The sequence below is a fragment of the Lissotriton vulgaris genome, chromosome 3_1 (assembly GCF_964263255.1).
Source record: "Lissotriton vulgaris chromosome 3_1, aLisVul1.2, whole genome shotgun sequence".
NCBI classification, from domain to species: domain Eukaryota; kingdom Metazoa; phylum Chordata; class Amphibia; order Caudata; family Salamandridae; genus Lissotriton; species Lissotriton vulgaris.
The window spans coordinates 913,124,685-913,141,681 of record NC_141689.1 but is presented as its reverse complement, the minus strand read 5'-3'; the positions used below and the strand labels follow the sequence as shown (position 1 = coordinate 913,141,681).

General features: G+C 45.0%; 1 protein-coding gene across 1 annotated transcript in view; it reads left to right on the top strand.

The window, feature by feature from the left end:
- Positions 1-16,997, top strand: part of TRPM3 (transient receptor potential cation channel subfamily M member 3) — a 979,327-nt gene that overhangs the window by 798,018 nt on the left and 164,312 nt on the right. The window contains exon 20 of the mRNA XM_086963586.1: positions 765-893. Within this exon, the coding sequence (XP_086819712.1) occupies positions 765-893 (129 nt within the window). The remainder of the gene's footprint in view (positions 1-764; positions 894-16,997) is intronic.

Sequence of the window (16,997 nt, the reverse complement as noted above, 5' to 3'; positions counted from 1 at the left end):
GTGGAATTTCTTCCACCACTGGGATAATATGAAGAACATTTATATTGAAATGTAATTTTTATCATTGGTGAGATGGGGGAGTCTAGTCATGAATGTTTGTTTTGCAAAAGCATCCAGGCCCAGGGATTGTGTTTCTGTTGCATCACACTGGGCGATACACTAGGCGATACAAGCCCGTAAGTAAGATTTACTGTGTAACTCAGGGTCACCTTTTGTAGCTCTGTGTGGCGTAGTAGATCTGGAATAACGTAAGGCAGCTGCACGGGGAAGGCATTCTGTGGGTGGAGTTTGGGTGTTACCATGCACCCACCTATGGGTTTTAATGCATACCCAGATTTACTAAGACTAGTAAACCTGGGAATTTTTCAAAACGCCAACCCTTCCTAGGTGAGGCGTAATGAGGAGAAATATGTTTATTTCCTCTTTCTACGTCTGCTGCAGTCTACAACACACAGGTAGAGAGAGGAAAATGCCTCTGAGGATTGATTGTCTTTGTGCACGAAGGTGTCCCTCCCTACACAAAAGCAATCATTGCTGTAACATAGGCACCCTTGCGTTGATGCTTTGCAGGCACATGTGAGAGAACACAGGAATGAGCCATATATTTATATTTATGGCACATTCCTGCTCTCTCCATTTGATGCAGCTCAGCAAGTTGTCTTGCTGTGTTGCAGTTACAAAATGTTATTAAATCTGGAACCTCTTTTTTCCAAGAAAATGTCCCAGTATATGTATAGCCTGACCAACTCCATTTTCTGATGCAGATGGCTTACATTGGGTACCTGATGCTGTTCAACTACATCGTGCTCGTGAAGATGGATCGCTGGCCTTCGATGCAAGAGTGGATTGTCATCTCCTATATATTCACCCTGGGAATAGAGAAGATGAGAGAAGTATGTGTTTCTGCAAAATACTTAAACTATGGTTGCTGTTAAAGATTGTTCCAACATATTTACATCCCATACTATAAGTGAATAAGGGCAGTTAAGAAACTTTGAAAAGCAACTGTACATTTTGCTGAGTTTTCCAAATGTAGGTGAATGGCGATATTATGTAAATGAAGCGTATAGAAATTACATTTCCACTTCAGCTCTCTACATCAATCAACAAGTTTCGACCATGAGCCAAAGCAAAAAATATGACTTAAAATCAACTATTATTGCACATCTTTTCAGAAAATGATTAAAAGATGTTTGATTAATGTGGGATTCCTGGGTTACTATGCTACACACATATTTAACGTTTCCACATGAAACATCTAGCTATCCAGATATTCACATGTGTAACCAAACCTGCCATTAGGCCCTGATAAGTCTTAACTTTTCGGAGCTAACAAGCTAAAGTGGCTTATCGGGAATGTTAATGCCGGATAGAGGAGTCTGAGAAGGTTAGTGAAAGATAAAAAGAAAAGGTTCAGGAATTGTGGCAACTCACCAGAGGCAAATTTAAGTGACATTGAACCCAGCTAGTTACAATGCAAAACTAATTAAAATGACAAGAAGAATATTTTACAGCCACTTTTGGAAGGTTTTAATATGGTTAAGTAGACATGTTAAATTACATTAGGCTTGCTCTTTCTTCTAAGCATGCCATCTCAAAGTACTCCCTTGAGGCAGAAGCCAAGCAGGGCTGCTCTCAGAAAAGACTGCTTTTTAGTTACTAGTTAAGAGCAATACAAATAGAACTAACAAAAGGAGATTGCAAAAAAAGAAGTCCCTGAATGTTCCTTTCCAGGAATGCTCTGGGGTCACAACAATTATATTTATATGATAAAGTTCCCTCTTGCATACATTATAAGCAGCTGTCATGGAATTCTTATAATACATAGACACACCATTTACCTTCTCACGACCCTCTTTAAATCTTAAAAAAGTAGAGAAGGGGTGGGTAACCCAATATACCCTTGCGGGCTTGGGCAGATACAGTAAGTACAAAAATTGCCAGCAAGGGAATTTATTTAAACTGATAATTTGACAGAAATCGGATTTAAACTCAGGTTCTAAACTGCAGCGCGATCTTGCAGGTTGCACTTGATAGGAAAGACAGGAACTTGCATTCTTGTTTTAAAATCGCAGTTTTTTACAAATATCACTGTTGAAATTATTTTAACTGCTGGCTGATTGTATTGCCTTTTAAAACTACTCGCTCACTTGCACAATAAAAATTTACCTTACCACATGCTATTTTAGCATGATTAGAATTCCTAGGCAGCTACTGCGCCATCTTGGGTGAGGGAGAGGCAGGGTCCCGGCCATTGGCAGGCGCCATCTTGGGAGGCACTCTAGTCGTTGTAGATGCTCGGCGGATCCCACTGCCCAGCATACTTAAAGGGGGGAATGCAAGCGCGCAGCCGGAGGCGCACCAGTGGCAAGCCCGTCTGCGCCCGTCCGCGCCCCGGAGGCACACGGTGCAGGAATCGCTACCCGTCTGGAAACCGACCAAAGACGGATAACATATGGTAGAGAACGACTTTTGGAGCTGGGTAAGACAGAGGGCATTTTTGCCTTGGCCCCCTTTCGAGCTGATGGAAAGACTCTTATGGGAGGGCTGATTAATAGCCTGTCAATCACGAAACACGCTACAGAGGTCTCAGATTTGATTAAGGATATGCGACTCGATGTACTATTTTCAACAGAAACATGGCTGAATGTAGAGTCCACTGCTGTATTGGGATTTGTCTGCCCTAGTGGCTATAAAATTCTTCATAAGTCTAGAGCCAGGGGCAGAGGAGGGGTAGTGGGAGTAATCTTCAGAGAGGAGCAGAATTTTAGACTCCTTCAGATTAATCAAGTAGAGGGTATATATGTGATGGGGTTCTCACTATATTCTTTAAGCGGGAACCAACTTACTGGATTGCTATGCTGTAGACTCCCGGGGGGCACCACAGATTATCAGAAATTCTTTGATATTATTACTAATCTTTCGCTGGCTCACTCCAGAATGATTATTCTTGGAGATTTCAATCTCTGGGAAGATGGGAAGGCTAATAGCCATTTGCGAGATTTAAGACACACTTGTACAAATCTGGATCTTACTCAGATGGTGGAAAGCTCGACTCATGAAGGGGGCATGTCCTTGATCTGCTATTTTCTAATCAGGCCACAACGAGGGTACTAAACATAGTGTCTCAGAGTTGGTCAGACCACTATTTAGTCCCTTTTAGCATCAGGACGGTGCACTCGATGGACAGTGAAGGCCAGCAAAGCTCCTATAGGATAGGTAGGGAAAGGGCGAAATTGGATCAGATCAGAACCTCAGTATTTGATCCTAAGGCCACATACTTTGATCCCATGTTAACTGTAGAAGAGAACTACATAGTCTACACTAACTATATATCTGCTATCTTAGACCAGGCAATTCCCATGAAGAAGATAAAAAATAGGAGGAAGGCAATGGCGCCTTGGTTTAATGAGGAGCTGAAACAGCTTCGCTTGCTCAGCAAAAAGGCGGAGAGGAAATGGAGAAAGGGGTATGGGGAGGAAGATAAAATTGAACTAAGAAGGTGACAGCTGCACTATAAAGAGAGCATCTTTAAGGCCAAGGCAGATTTCTATGCCAGTTCAATTGCTCACGCATCAAATGGGACAAAAGCGCTCTTTAAAAGCACTGTCTGCCCCTAAATGTATGGACAATAAAGTGGCAGCATCTCAAAAACTTTGAGATGAAATCGCTACACATTTCCAAGATAAGATCGCTAAGGTCGTGGATTGTCTCAATGTTACAACAAGGCTGAACAACTTAATCCTGGACAGTTGGGAGCTGAAGATCAACAACAGCGGGTATCTTTGAATAACTTCCAAACCCTCACTAAAGTTGCATTTGATAGTTTGGTGGAGAGTGTTTCCTCAGGTTCCCCGAATGATCCCTTCCCCTCCAGAATAGGGAAGTCATCTGGCCTAGACACTCTTCCCTGGTTGAGGCAGATATGTAATCAGTCCCTGGAGGAAGGAGTGGTCCCAGAGGATTGGAAACTGGCGGTGGTGACCCCACTGATTAAAAAGCCTTCCCTGGATCTGTCAGTACCGGCTAACTTTAGGCCTATTTCTCGCCTACCCTACCCATTGAAAATCCTCGAAAAAGCATCTAGCAGGGAACTGTCGCGCTTTTTGGAGGAGAACTCACTGTTTGACAAAGATCAGTTTGGTTTCCGCCCTGGTCACGGGACGGAGACGGCCCTGGTCACAATGTTGGATAACCTGAGGATGCATGCCGACAACGGGAATGCCACTGTGCTAGTGCTTCTCGATATGTCTGCCGCATTCGACATGGTGAACTATCTCATCCTACTGGAAACACTAAAGAAGCTAGGAGTGAAAGGGCGGACACTGCAATGGTTACAATCTTACCTAGCAGGACGCCACCAGGTGGTAACACTAGCTCCATTCACTGCCAGTAAATCATCAGTCATACATGGGGTGCCACAGGGTTCTGCGATAAGTCCCATTCTATTTAATATTTACCTGCTGCCCCTGCTCCTCATTATAAAGTTGGCCGGAGTCTGCTAAGTCAACTATGCGGACGATACACAACTGGCATTCTCTTTGGAAGGCGATAACGCAGTATCTCTGGACATGTTCCAGCAATGCATGCGGAAGACAACTGACTGGCTTAGAAGGAATTCCATACAATTCAACGATGGAAAGACTGAGGTGCTATACTGGTCCTCTGGTAGGCTACCTAGACAATTTCCTTCTGAATTTAGGCTTACCCAGGCTAGGGGGAAGGGCATTTAGTGTGGCTGGTGCTCGGCTGTGGAATGGACTTCCCCAGAGCCTTAGACAGATCAGCACCCTGCTAGAGTTTTGCAGGAACCTGAAAACCTGGCTTTTCCCTAAGGCTTAGCCCGAGTCCTTTCGCTTTGCTCCTTCAGGTGTGACCTATTCCATCGTGGTTCGGTTTTTAGTCTGAAGCGCAAGTATACCCGTGGGGTAACAGTATGCGCTATATAAGTTTTAAATCAATCAAAATCAATCAATCAATCAATTTAGTTCTTGCTTATATTAATGAATCCGGCCCAACTTAATTGGTATCTGATAATAATTTGTTTCGCCTCTACATGAGAGAGAGCAATCATATGAATGAAGAAAGAAAAGCAACACGGGAAATCTTTTTATCAAAAAATTATTATTTCTTTTTATATATCTTATTGTGCAAAGAATGTTTTATAAGGGTACATATCAATCATTACATTTGATCAAAATGCATTCAGATAAAAAAAGGAATCAAACAATTTCTCCTATAGTACATCAGTCCAAAGTCAAACAAATATTTGAGAGACTTCTAATTTTCACTTGAAGATAGTCTCTTCTGTAGTAAATAACAAAAATACAATAGGACTTTGTAGTCGACGTTTCGGTCTTTTTGTTTTACTCGTCAAGACCTTCTTCAGGACAAAAGAAATTTACATCTAAAGATGACACCTTGTATTACAGATCCCAACTGAGATTCAAAAATACCTCTGACAGTTGTAGTTTTCTGAGTGTATATCACGCACTGGTCAAAGCACTATTGCGTTTTCTTCCTCGGTTGAAATTTATTCTGTTTTCCTTTTTCATTTATAAGGATTTGTGAGAAAGTTGTTGGCAGAAGCTTGAAGCTTTGCTTGCACCAGCACACAGAATCAGCACTAGCACACAGAATCATCTAACCCGATGACTGTCTCCCTCAAAACCCACAAAATGTTCTCTGGGCCCCTGACACTAAATGCCTTCTCACCCCAACACTATATGGGACCATGACAAGCAGCAGGTAACCCCCACCAGCCAATCACCTGCAGTGTTTTGTCTGAGAATCCCATGAACCTACTGTCCGGTACCTTGCTCTAATCACAGGAGGATGCAGCACTGCAAGGGCAGTCTTACAATCTTCCACTACAGAATGGTCTGTGCATGATTATCTTCGAGCAGGAAAATGATAGGACTATTGCTATGGATTTAATAGGTGGAGGATTGGGACAAACCTAGGGCATCACTTGTGGCCAAAACCTGTCCGACTCAGTCCAGCTACACATGTGTTGCTGAAATTTCACACACTTCTACAGCTTTTTAAGGAAAATTTCATAAGAAACTGCTAAAAATCAACCTCTCACTATTTTTGTGTAAAAGAAATCATCACAACTGTTGTTGTTAGAGGTAACTTATGATGTGTAAAAAATTGGAGTACTAGTTGAGGCGGTGAGAACCCACCTCAAAAAAGCATCACAATCCTTGTCAGAGTGAACTAGAAAAGCCACTGAATAAACCAGGGCTTAGCTCTGGCAACTTGGCACAAAGTAGTCAGGATTAACTTATAAGCAATGTGTAAACAATGTATGCAGCACTAAAACAGTAATAAAGTGAAAACACAACACAAGAAAATGTCACACCAACTCTGAAACATATTCTATTAAATTAATTATTACCGAAATGGCAAAAAAGAAATAAGTAAAAGTGGTGTTATTGGTTCTTTAAGTTTAAGGTGAAAATAGCACCAAATAGGTGCGAGTCTCCAACTGCAGGTATCTGGTAATGCTGGACCAGGACAATGTCAAAAATTCAGTCCGACAGCAATGGAGCAGCAGTTGGGTAGAGAATTAGGTACAACCAGCTAGGAGGTGAATCTTTTGTCCTTGATGTGGAGCTGTGCAGTGCTACAATGTGAGGCTCTGGTTCGTGCTTCATCAAGTCCATTGTCTAACTAATTAGTAGTAGTGAGGTACTGTGATGCAAAGCTATGCTTTGCCCTGCAGCAGTCTATGCTAGAGACAGTGAAGCCGCCGATCAAGAGCTGCCAGATGTTGCAATGTGAGGCTCTGCGTTTTGATGTGCCGTGCTGCATTGGATCCAGTGAAGCCGCAGACAAGAGCTGTTAGGTGCTGCTATGTCCGGTGTCGTCCTTCGCTGTGCTGCATCAGAGCCAGTGAAACCTTCATTTGAACAGGGACTCCAGCCAATGGTCCATAACCTTGAGGACAGCACATGCGGGGTCAGGACTCTTTCTCATGAAGGCAGGCAGAGGGGACATTCCAGGTTCATTTGGGAATGGTCAACTGGAAAGCAGGGTAGGCCTGTCAAAGCTTGTTCTGTCCCTGTAGCTCAAACAGGAGATCAGACAGCTGAACCTTCAAGTCACATATGGGGTCCTGGGTTGAAGGCAAGCAGGTCCAATCTTCCTTCTTCAGACAGCAGGGCAGTTCTTCTTCTGAATTTTTTAAGATCAGAAGTTTTTTGATTTTAGGTTCTGGGGTGCCACTTTTATACCCAGTGCCAGCCTGTGAGTGGGGTTCTTCCTTTCCCCTGTGTTTGGCTCCAGTCTGTCTAGTGAAACAAAAGACAGACAGGCCCATACCTGAGCTGCATTTGCCAGTGATAAGATAGGTATCTTTTGAAATCAGAAAAGGGCCGGGTGCAGCCCTCAGGCTACCCATTGAAGCTCAGGTACACGTTTGGTACAGACCCCCAGGCCATCCTGCTCAGGAGAAGAACACCCTTCCTCCAGTAAAGGTCCTTTTGGCCACTGTCTCAAGGGAATACACATCACACCACAGTAGAGCCATTAACATCCATTTGACCCTGCACATTGGCTTAAAGGCACAGTTAGTTTAGGCAGTGAAAAAGGCCAACTTTCTATAAGTGGTGTTTTGAAAATAGTGATTTAATATCCAGCTTTAAAATTAAAGAGGATTTTAAATTCTAATCAAATTGCAGCACTTCTGATGGAGACACTAGTACATCTCCTGCGTCTCACATCTTATTTAATGACTGGATTCTGCAGTATCTACGCCCTGCTGCCTCCTTGTGGCGTGCCTTTGGAATGCTCTCTGCAATTGACATATCCATTGAGCACAGTATAAAATCGCTCTCTTGCTCAGCCAGCACCATCTACTTGAAGCCAAGAGACATTGCACCACATTATAGTCCATTTTTCCCTCACACTGAACTCCACCTTGTGATAAAAACCTGCCTTTTAATTTACAGCTCAGACATTACTGAATTAAATGATTGAATATTAATATGCTGTACTTGATTTTTTTTAATTTACGACTTATGATTAGCCTTAATGACATCAATGTGAACGTGGGCTCGGTGAGGAAAAGAACATTTAGAATATCAGCACATCCCAAGTAGCTTTTAATTTTATAGAGGGAATACACTGCAATTTAACTGTTGAGCATTCAATCATCAAGATCTAATTTACCGTCCATTTTGCTTGCATTACTGTCAACATATTTTGTCTCACCTGATTCTCACTAAGGCTTGTCCTAATTTAGCAAGCAATTGAAGTGACGTTTATGTCTTTAATTTACAACCAGGATGTCTGCCCTTTTCATTGAAAAGATAATAATGAATAATACATTTATACAAGGGTAAAATGAATATATGTAGATGTGCATTTTTAAACAAGAATGGACAAGGAACATTCAGGTTCTGTCTGACTATAAGTAAGCACATTCTTTTCAGATATGATGGAAAAATAAGATATGTGCGTTCTTCGTTCCACCACTGTGGAGAAAAAAGAATTGAGGGCAAGAGAGGAAAAGGGTAAGAAGGATATAGATGCTTGATTACCTTTCAGAAGTATGACTTAGGAACTGATGAAGAAAGGATGACTGCATGAATTGGCCATATCCGCACTCTTGCGTACACATAATGTGAGTACAGTTGGTCTTTTCATCTAGTCAAAAAGGGCATCAATGGTCAACAATGATATTTAGGCATGCACATCTTGAGATGTGTACACACTCCTATCAACTTCCTAATAAACCTCAGGTATGCTATGAAAATCTCTACACCTGTAGCATGCTAAATTGTAGTCTCTCTCCCAGTCCTACTCTGGCACATGTACTCTCCTAACAGCTATATGCTATTTTACCCATACCACATCATGTTGTTGATTGTTTGTTTAGCACATATGCCATAACATTTGGATTTTGTTAAAAGCCGTGCCACACTTGTAAATGATAGGACATACTCCCAAAACTTGCCTTGGTGATATTTCATCATGCCAAAGTAAGATTAAAAATGCTAATAGGTATACATGATTAAATACTAGTTATTCAGAGACGTGGGGTAGGGCTTTCAGATGCCTACTTGTTCCAATACTGGCAGTCCAAATACAGCTTGAATTGACGTTTATGTCTCCCTATTGACCGTTCTGAAACAGAAGACAGGTTCTTTGAAACAGGTTGAAATCGAAAACTGCTTGAACAGTCGTACGAACCATTTAAAACGTAAGTGCTTGGTGTTCCGGTGGCATGGTGCATCCAAGAACAACTGACAAAATAATACTGTGGAAAAGGTCACTTTAATGAAACAGGTGCACAAGCATTGAACATAACCTAAGCGCTACACCTTACATACTAATCATCAAAACCCAGCCTCACTGCACACCTTAACAACTATCCGTCCTCCTCCCCCTCCCCTAAGTAACCCTTTACAAACCAAAAAGCCAATCACAACTGTCCTCACACAAAATTCCCACATCCAACCAACGTACATACACCACTATTGTCCTCTTATTTCAACCAGAAACTCCCACCCGCTACATCAACTGGGTCTGAAGTTTCTTGTGGTAACTTTCATCTTGTGTAAATAACCGCTAAACCACCTGATCATCATCAGCGACAAATAACAATCCACCCTACTCTTGGGCACCTGGTTCACCGAAAACCGCAAAAATATACTATAGAAAACTACAAAATTCCCCTAAAAGCCAGGCCTCAAAAAAACCCTAAAAGGAGACAAAAAAACGGAGAAAAAAACTAGAAATAGGGAGGGAGGGAGTGGAAAAAAGGTAGACCCAACCCTGCCAGCCGGTGTATAATTTCACCTAAAATGGCACATAGTGCCACATGTCCTGTCCCAAAGAAGAACATTGGCCCGCTCCCCTTAGCCAATCATGCTGCCATTCATCCTTGGGTGCTACCACCAGCCTGAATATCCCGTGGTGGTAGGGCATTCTGCCCACATCCCCAAAACCCCCATTGGGTGTGATGGCACGTTTAAGAACAACTGACAACATAATAGTGTGGAAAAGGATGCCTTAACGAAACAGGCACACAAGCATTAAACATCACCTAGGAGCTACACCTTACATACTGATCGTCAAAGCCCCCTCCCATAAGTTACCCTTTACAAACCAAAAACCCGTTGCAACCCTTCTCACTCAAACTCCCCGCATCCAACCATAGTTCATACACCACTGTTGTCCTCTAATTCAATTCAGAACCCTCCCTCAGCCAGCAAACTCGACTGAGTTTCAACATGGCCAACATTTCTTGTAATAACTTTTAACTTGTGTAAACAACCGCCATCAGAAAAACACAGATTTTTTCTGTCCCCTCAACCCCTGCAAGAAAACTATCTACAAACCCACCGGCAAGTGCAGCAATCCTGCCAACACATTGCTAACCTCCATCAGGTTCAACTCCACCCGTACATTGACAGATGCAACCCATCATCAAGAGAAAACTCAGCTGTTTCATATTAAATATCCCGGCGCTCCAGAAAAACCAACCCCTCCTCTTTGCAGAATTTTGTGAGTTGCCTATTGCCTTTCCGTCTCCTCCTGTCAACAGCACCTGGTTTCCTCACCCCCGCTAGGCTCTCATGGGCATAAACTCAGTCCACACAATGGTGGTGCCCAAACATAAACGTTTGATCTGCTGCAATTCCTCCTTGATGCACCAAATCGTTTTCTTCTGGGTGCAGAAGCAACACATCAGGACAGGTGCACCCCTTAGACAACAAATTCAGTGTGGGCAATAGGTCATGCCATCGCATGCTCTCCTTTCCAGACCATTTTAGCTGTACCTCTGTGTCCATAAACCTGAGGGGTTTGCCACCTCTCTGTGTTTCTGCATGCCAAGCCTCCCATTTGATGAAAGAATGCCCGCATATCCACACCTCAATGTGCCCTCTACCTGAGCCCACAATGCAACCTAGGAGAGAAAACAGCAGGAGTAATGCAAATTGTAGAAAACCCAGCCCAATTGCAAATAGTGCTGATAACAATCTTACCACCACCTCCCAATGTGCCGATTTTCAACCACCTTCCAAACCCTGCTCTCTGTCTCCATTGCAATCCCAATCCAGAAGGAATGCGCACCAAAATCCCAGTGCACCCTTTCTCAAAACTCCCACAACCTGTAACGCCATGAGCAGTGACCCGCTGACATGCCGAAAGACCTTCCAAACCCCTGCAGCTTGCCTGCCCAAACCCAAGCAACATTCGCAAGGACAGACTTACACATCTGGATAGAGCTGCAACTTAATGCAGGTGCCCCAGCCTGACTGGATGAGCCATACTTGTACCTTCTCACAAAGCATCCACACATTGTGCCAACGAATCCCCAATCTGGTCTTAGAATCACCTACTACTGTGACACTAAATGCCCTAAAAAACAACCACACCATAATCATAGAAAAACAGATTGTCTTAAACTCAACCTGACAAATGCTCGGAGCAGGAATATAATCTGCTTCAGAATGTATATTCTCTAATCAGTGCCCACCCCCTTGCCCAATCCTCCAGAATCTTCCAGCCCAATTCCCCCACCAACGGCATGTACCCCCATAAGAACTTCCTGTAAAAAGCTATACCTGACAAGTTACTCACAATGGTGACAGCCAAAAAACCCTTGTCAATCATCAACATAATTAAATGTACCACATCATTTCATCTGTCCACTGTTCCATTGGTGTCACACCACCACCCTGGACTGCAAATATTCCTCCCACCCAAGTCCCAAAAGGAACTGAGGATAAGCAGCATCACGTTCTCTCACCCATGTACACAAGTGAACCGGCATCACTGTCTTCCTGACATTGGCCCATAGTGCAAGCCCACAGAATCTCAACCACTGAAAATGAGAAAGAGCATCAGCAAAGTCATTGTTCACTCCCGGAATGTGTCTGGCCTTGTAAATCACATTTGCACACAAGCATTACACACAAAAGCCCACAGCAACTGCCACACCTTTGGATCTTGAGCTAATTGCCAATACTCACCACTGCCATATTGAACAGGACAGTCTTGTAAGCAAAATGCAATTCCCAAAGACAAACTGCCACCACCAAAGGAAAATACCCTAGGAAGGCTATACTCCGCCCGCACTTCCAGTCCTCTGGCCACTCCTCTGCACACCACCGACCTTGCAAAAAGAGGCCGAAATCATGACTGCCGAATGAATCAGAAAACGGCCACTGAACTTGCTCACCCACTCCAGCCATGCGAACTCCTTTGCATATACTCAAGAAAACTTGCCACACTCTCAGACCCTCCTTCACCTCCACCTTGATGTGTGGGAGTCACATACCCGCCAAAAACCAACCCAAACACTGGCAAAAGCTTCTGCCTGCCCTCACTGCCCTGCACACAAAAATTCAGATGACTGCGAAGGTCGTGAATGTCTTTCACCTTCACCTTTTCTTTAGCCAGCATCCTGTCCAAAAAATCCAGACACTTGTCCTTCTTGTCCTACGGCAATCTAATCTCCATTCACGAGGAGTCCCACTCAAAGCCCAAGAAAATGATCACCTACACGGGCCCCAACTTCTTCTCCAGTGACAAGGGGACACCTACATCCTGCATCAACTTCTGAGACAACATCAAATCTTCCTGACAGTCTTGTGGGGCCCCCCTCAGGAAAAAATCATTCTAATAGTGTCATGACCTCCTTTCTTGCCACATGCAGGAACATCTTCTGCACTGAAAACCTCAAACAAAGAACATGAAATTGAACACTCCTTTGCAATGCTTTGGCCACAAAGAACTCCCCCCCCCCAACATGAATGCCCAGCAACTCACAATCCTCAGGGTGGATGAGTAACAACTGAAAAGCCAATTTTACCTCACACTTTGGCACCAACATGACCCCGCTGTATTTATTCACCAACTGTATAGCCATGTCCACAGAGGCATAATGCTCTCTACTGCATGCCTCTGGAATGAAATCATTGACTGACAGGCCATCCTGCCATGACAAATGTTGAATCAGCCGAAACTCACTTGACTCATTTTTGGGGACTATCCCAATCAGCAATATCCACAGATTCGCCAAAGGCCAGTCGTCAAATGGTCCCTCCAGCCTCTCTCAACTCTTTCAGCAACTTACCCCTTACCAACTCCTCATGCCTCTTTACTGACAGCAGAATGCCCGCCCATCGCCACACCCTGGGGCCCTCATAACAAACAAAAAGCAAATTCAAAACCAGGTAACAACAATTCCCTCTCCTATTTCATTCTGAACCGCCCAACCCACTATCTCAGGCTCTCCACCTTACATGGCATATGCGCCTTTGCCCAGAGGGTCTGTCCACCTCTGCCTCTGTCACTGCTTCCCTGCCACTGACCACCTGCGCTACCCTACTGGCCAAAAGCCCTCCCTGGTAGCCCACACTGTGTGAACATGTGTCGCCCATGTCACTTGGAACACTCATGCCTATACTTACAATATTTCCGCAAGCACTGTCCCCTGTTGTAAGACCAGCAAGCTCCCCCACTTCCTGCCTGACCTCTCCCTGCTGCACCCACCCCTGCATGGGTGGGACGCCCTCGAAAGGACTTATAAATCACCAGCAACCACTCAGAGTATAGTTAGATGGTGTGGGCCACTCAGGAGTCATTGTCTGTAGGAACAGCTCATTATCCTGCTATCCCCAAATACAATCTGCTTCCACCACCATCTGAGCTTGGAATTCCTCATCATATTGCACTCAGGCTCACCTCCCTCGAAAGCAATTTGCGCATTCCTCACTATATCAAGATATTCGAGCAATGCAATGAACCGCTCAGGATAATTCTCACAGTATACACTTGAGTATATAAGAAAAGCCGCTTTGCAGTTCTCAATATATACCAGCACTTTAGGCCGGCGGGAAAGCTCATATTCCTCCCCCTTGGATCGTTCTTTCGCCCTTATTTCCCTATGTAATAACTTGAAAATCTTTATGTATTCCCACTTCCAAATGCGCTCTTTTGTTGCCAGCATCAAATGGGGCTCCAGCGGCTGTCCATGTCTTTTCCCTTTTGGCATTCTCCTCAGCCTTGTCCCCAGTCTCCACTACCTTCTCCTGCAGTTTCTCACTCATCCCTTTCTCTGAGCGCTGCCCTCAGGCGCAGCCCCCTCCATTCCCATACCTTGAACCTTTATGTACCTCTCCTTTGATAACCACAGGCCACACCCCAAGTGCGCCTGTGCTTTCAGTCCCACAGCCTGTACCCCCCACTTATACACCCATGTCAGTGCCCTTCATTTAGGGCTTCTTACTTGGCCTCAAGGTCGAGGCCCACACCAAAGCTGTCCGTCCCTATGCCGACCTCACCTCCATTTGGATGGACACTACCCTTGCTGACACTGCAATAGGTACAGGCTGCTGCAAAACATGAAGAATTTCCATCCTTTTAGATTTGTTGCGCCCATGATGCACATCAGGCGGCACCGCCCACCAGGTATTTTAACACTCCCCATCATTGGCAATATCCCCCTCTTCCAGCCCATCCTCATTGTAATCTAATTCCACATCACCATCCCAAACGTCACCTCCACTCGTACCAGGCACTTCGAAACCAATACCACCATCTCCAAATTGAGTTTTATAAAGATCCTATCAGGCAAGGCGGACGCAAATCCAGATCCTTGCCACTCCGATGCCCAGTCCATGGTTGTCCCAGAGCTGGCTGCAAAGAAACAAGCTCTGACTTCAGGCCAGGTACCACAGGCCACGCTAGACCCTCCCGGCTGTCTGGAAACTTCTGCTGCCATAGAACCTGCCTCACCCACCAAACTGGCACACAACTGACTCTGATTTCCTGTCTGGGAAAACTAAAAGGCTTATTGTGGCAACCCGCCCAAACCCCACTCCAGGGATCCCTTTCCCCTTATAGCAAATGCCTACTGTGGGGCTCAGGGGGGGCCCCTCTGGCTGCTGCGATCGGTCTGGCCCTCAACCCTCCCCGGGCTGAACAACCCATGCTTCTTATCTCCCCACCTGAAAAGGGGCTCCCACTCTGCCCAAAGACTCTGGTGCAAATTTCCCTGGCATCTAGAACCACCTGTCTCATCGTTGCAGGGACCAGCACTACATTGCTGTCCAAAAGAGCTGGGGCAAACCCACCTCCCTGCCTCCCTTCCCCACTGCCAGGCTCTAAATTTGTTTCAGTGTGCGGCCAGGGTGCCTCTCCCCAGCCTCCTCTCCTTCATTATTCAGGGCCTGCCTGTGCACGCTAGACAAGTCCAATGGCAAGCCCTGAGCATCAGCAACCCCGCCCCCTGATGTCATCACATCAAATGCCCATATGCTACTGAGAGGCATCACTGCGCTCTCCCACCAAACACAAACTTCCACGGGGCCACAGGTGAGAGCGCACCTCCTGCCAGCTCCCCAACAAACTCCACTAGAAGTGGACGTGTTCTTTCGCGCCTGCCCCACTCCCTCCCGAACCCGACTAGACTCCTGCACTGCGCACCTGCACTGCGCACCTGCCGAAGTGCACTTGTGGTCCTCCCTTCTGCACTGGGGACAAGCTGAACCACAAGGGCCACTCCACCGGGGTAGCTACTGACTTGGACAGCCTCTTCCCTCCCACAATTCCGGCACGGCGAGGTACCGGGTCCCGCAATGGCCAGCCCGCAGCACTTGGCCCCACCATACTACCCTGCGGCATACTGCCTTCTGGTTTGTTTTTTAACAGGGTGAGCAGGCTATCACTGTGACCGCCACCTCCAGACCGTTCTCCACAGCGGCTGCACCATACCAGGTATGCCCACCTGCTGAATGGTCCCTGCCACCAATAAATCGGCCATGCCAGCTTGTTGCAGGGTAATCAGGGCCTGCTGGACACTTTCACTTAACTCCATACCTATACCACACAAAATATAAGACTCCAAAAAAGGTCAAATTGACTTTGCCATTCGGTGTGTAATTTCACCTAAAATGACACCTAGTGCTACATGTCTGCTTAGGAGGATATATAGACTCCAATAACTGGCGACAGGATGGCCCCGCTGGCATCCTTTTTGCTTATCGTGCCATCCCATAGGCCTGCGGGCAGATGGATATTGAAGCCATCCCAGACTATTATAAGGTGCTTCACACTGGTGCTACTTGGTCCACAGGTTCACCCTACTGATTTGGTCTCTAATAAACATTTATGACATCAATTAAATTGTGCTTTTTTGTGGGACCTTGGATAGTCTTACATGCACCATACATTATGGAGTCGTAGATGATGAGACTTTTGTTGCTGTGTAGTCCAGTTTTGTTGAGATCCAAGTGGAGAGTCCCAAGATGCTCTACCTCTGCTAAATCTAGATGCCTCAGTTGCAAAACCCAAATAGTCTGTGGGCACCAATGCAGCTATAGCACTGTCCACAGCCCATGTCTCCAGAAAACAATAGCTCTCTTAGGAACTTACAAATGCCACCCAGTCCATATCCTCAATCCTTGATTACAATCCAGCTATGTTTCATGACAAAATAGTAATCCCATTGCCATTGTGCTGGGTGTTATACCCCATAGAGGAGATAGGGCTTTTTTTGTTTAAATAGTGTGGTCAGGGTAGAATGAGCTATAGATACTACTATACTGGAACTAGTCAGAACAGCTAGCATTCAATGCCAGTTGATTAAACCAGCTGTTGCATTTTCAAGCCTCCAACAGCTCTGTTGTCATTTTCCCACCTTGTAACTGTCATATTTTCGGAATACTTTAATACGTCGGGAGCCAGTTTGAACATAACTGCTTCGTCATTCAATAATTCTACTACATCCGATCTCCTCCTGATATTTCAATACACCACGCCGTCCTTAGAAGGTTGTCTCAATACGGCGTCTGGCATTCGTAGTCAGTATTCCTGGCAACGGTGCCCACTACAACACTCCTAGGATGGCGTGGTGTAGTGGGCAGACACTTTCTTATATCAGGAGAGGATCAGATGTAGTAGAATTATTAAATGACGGAGACATGTGGGGCAGTCGTATATATGTGAAAACAGTGCCAGGGCTAAATGTTTTTCTC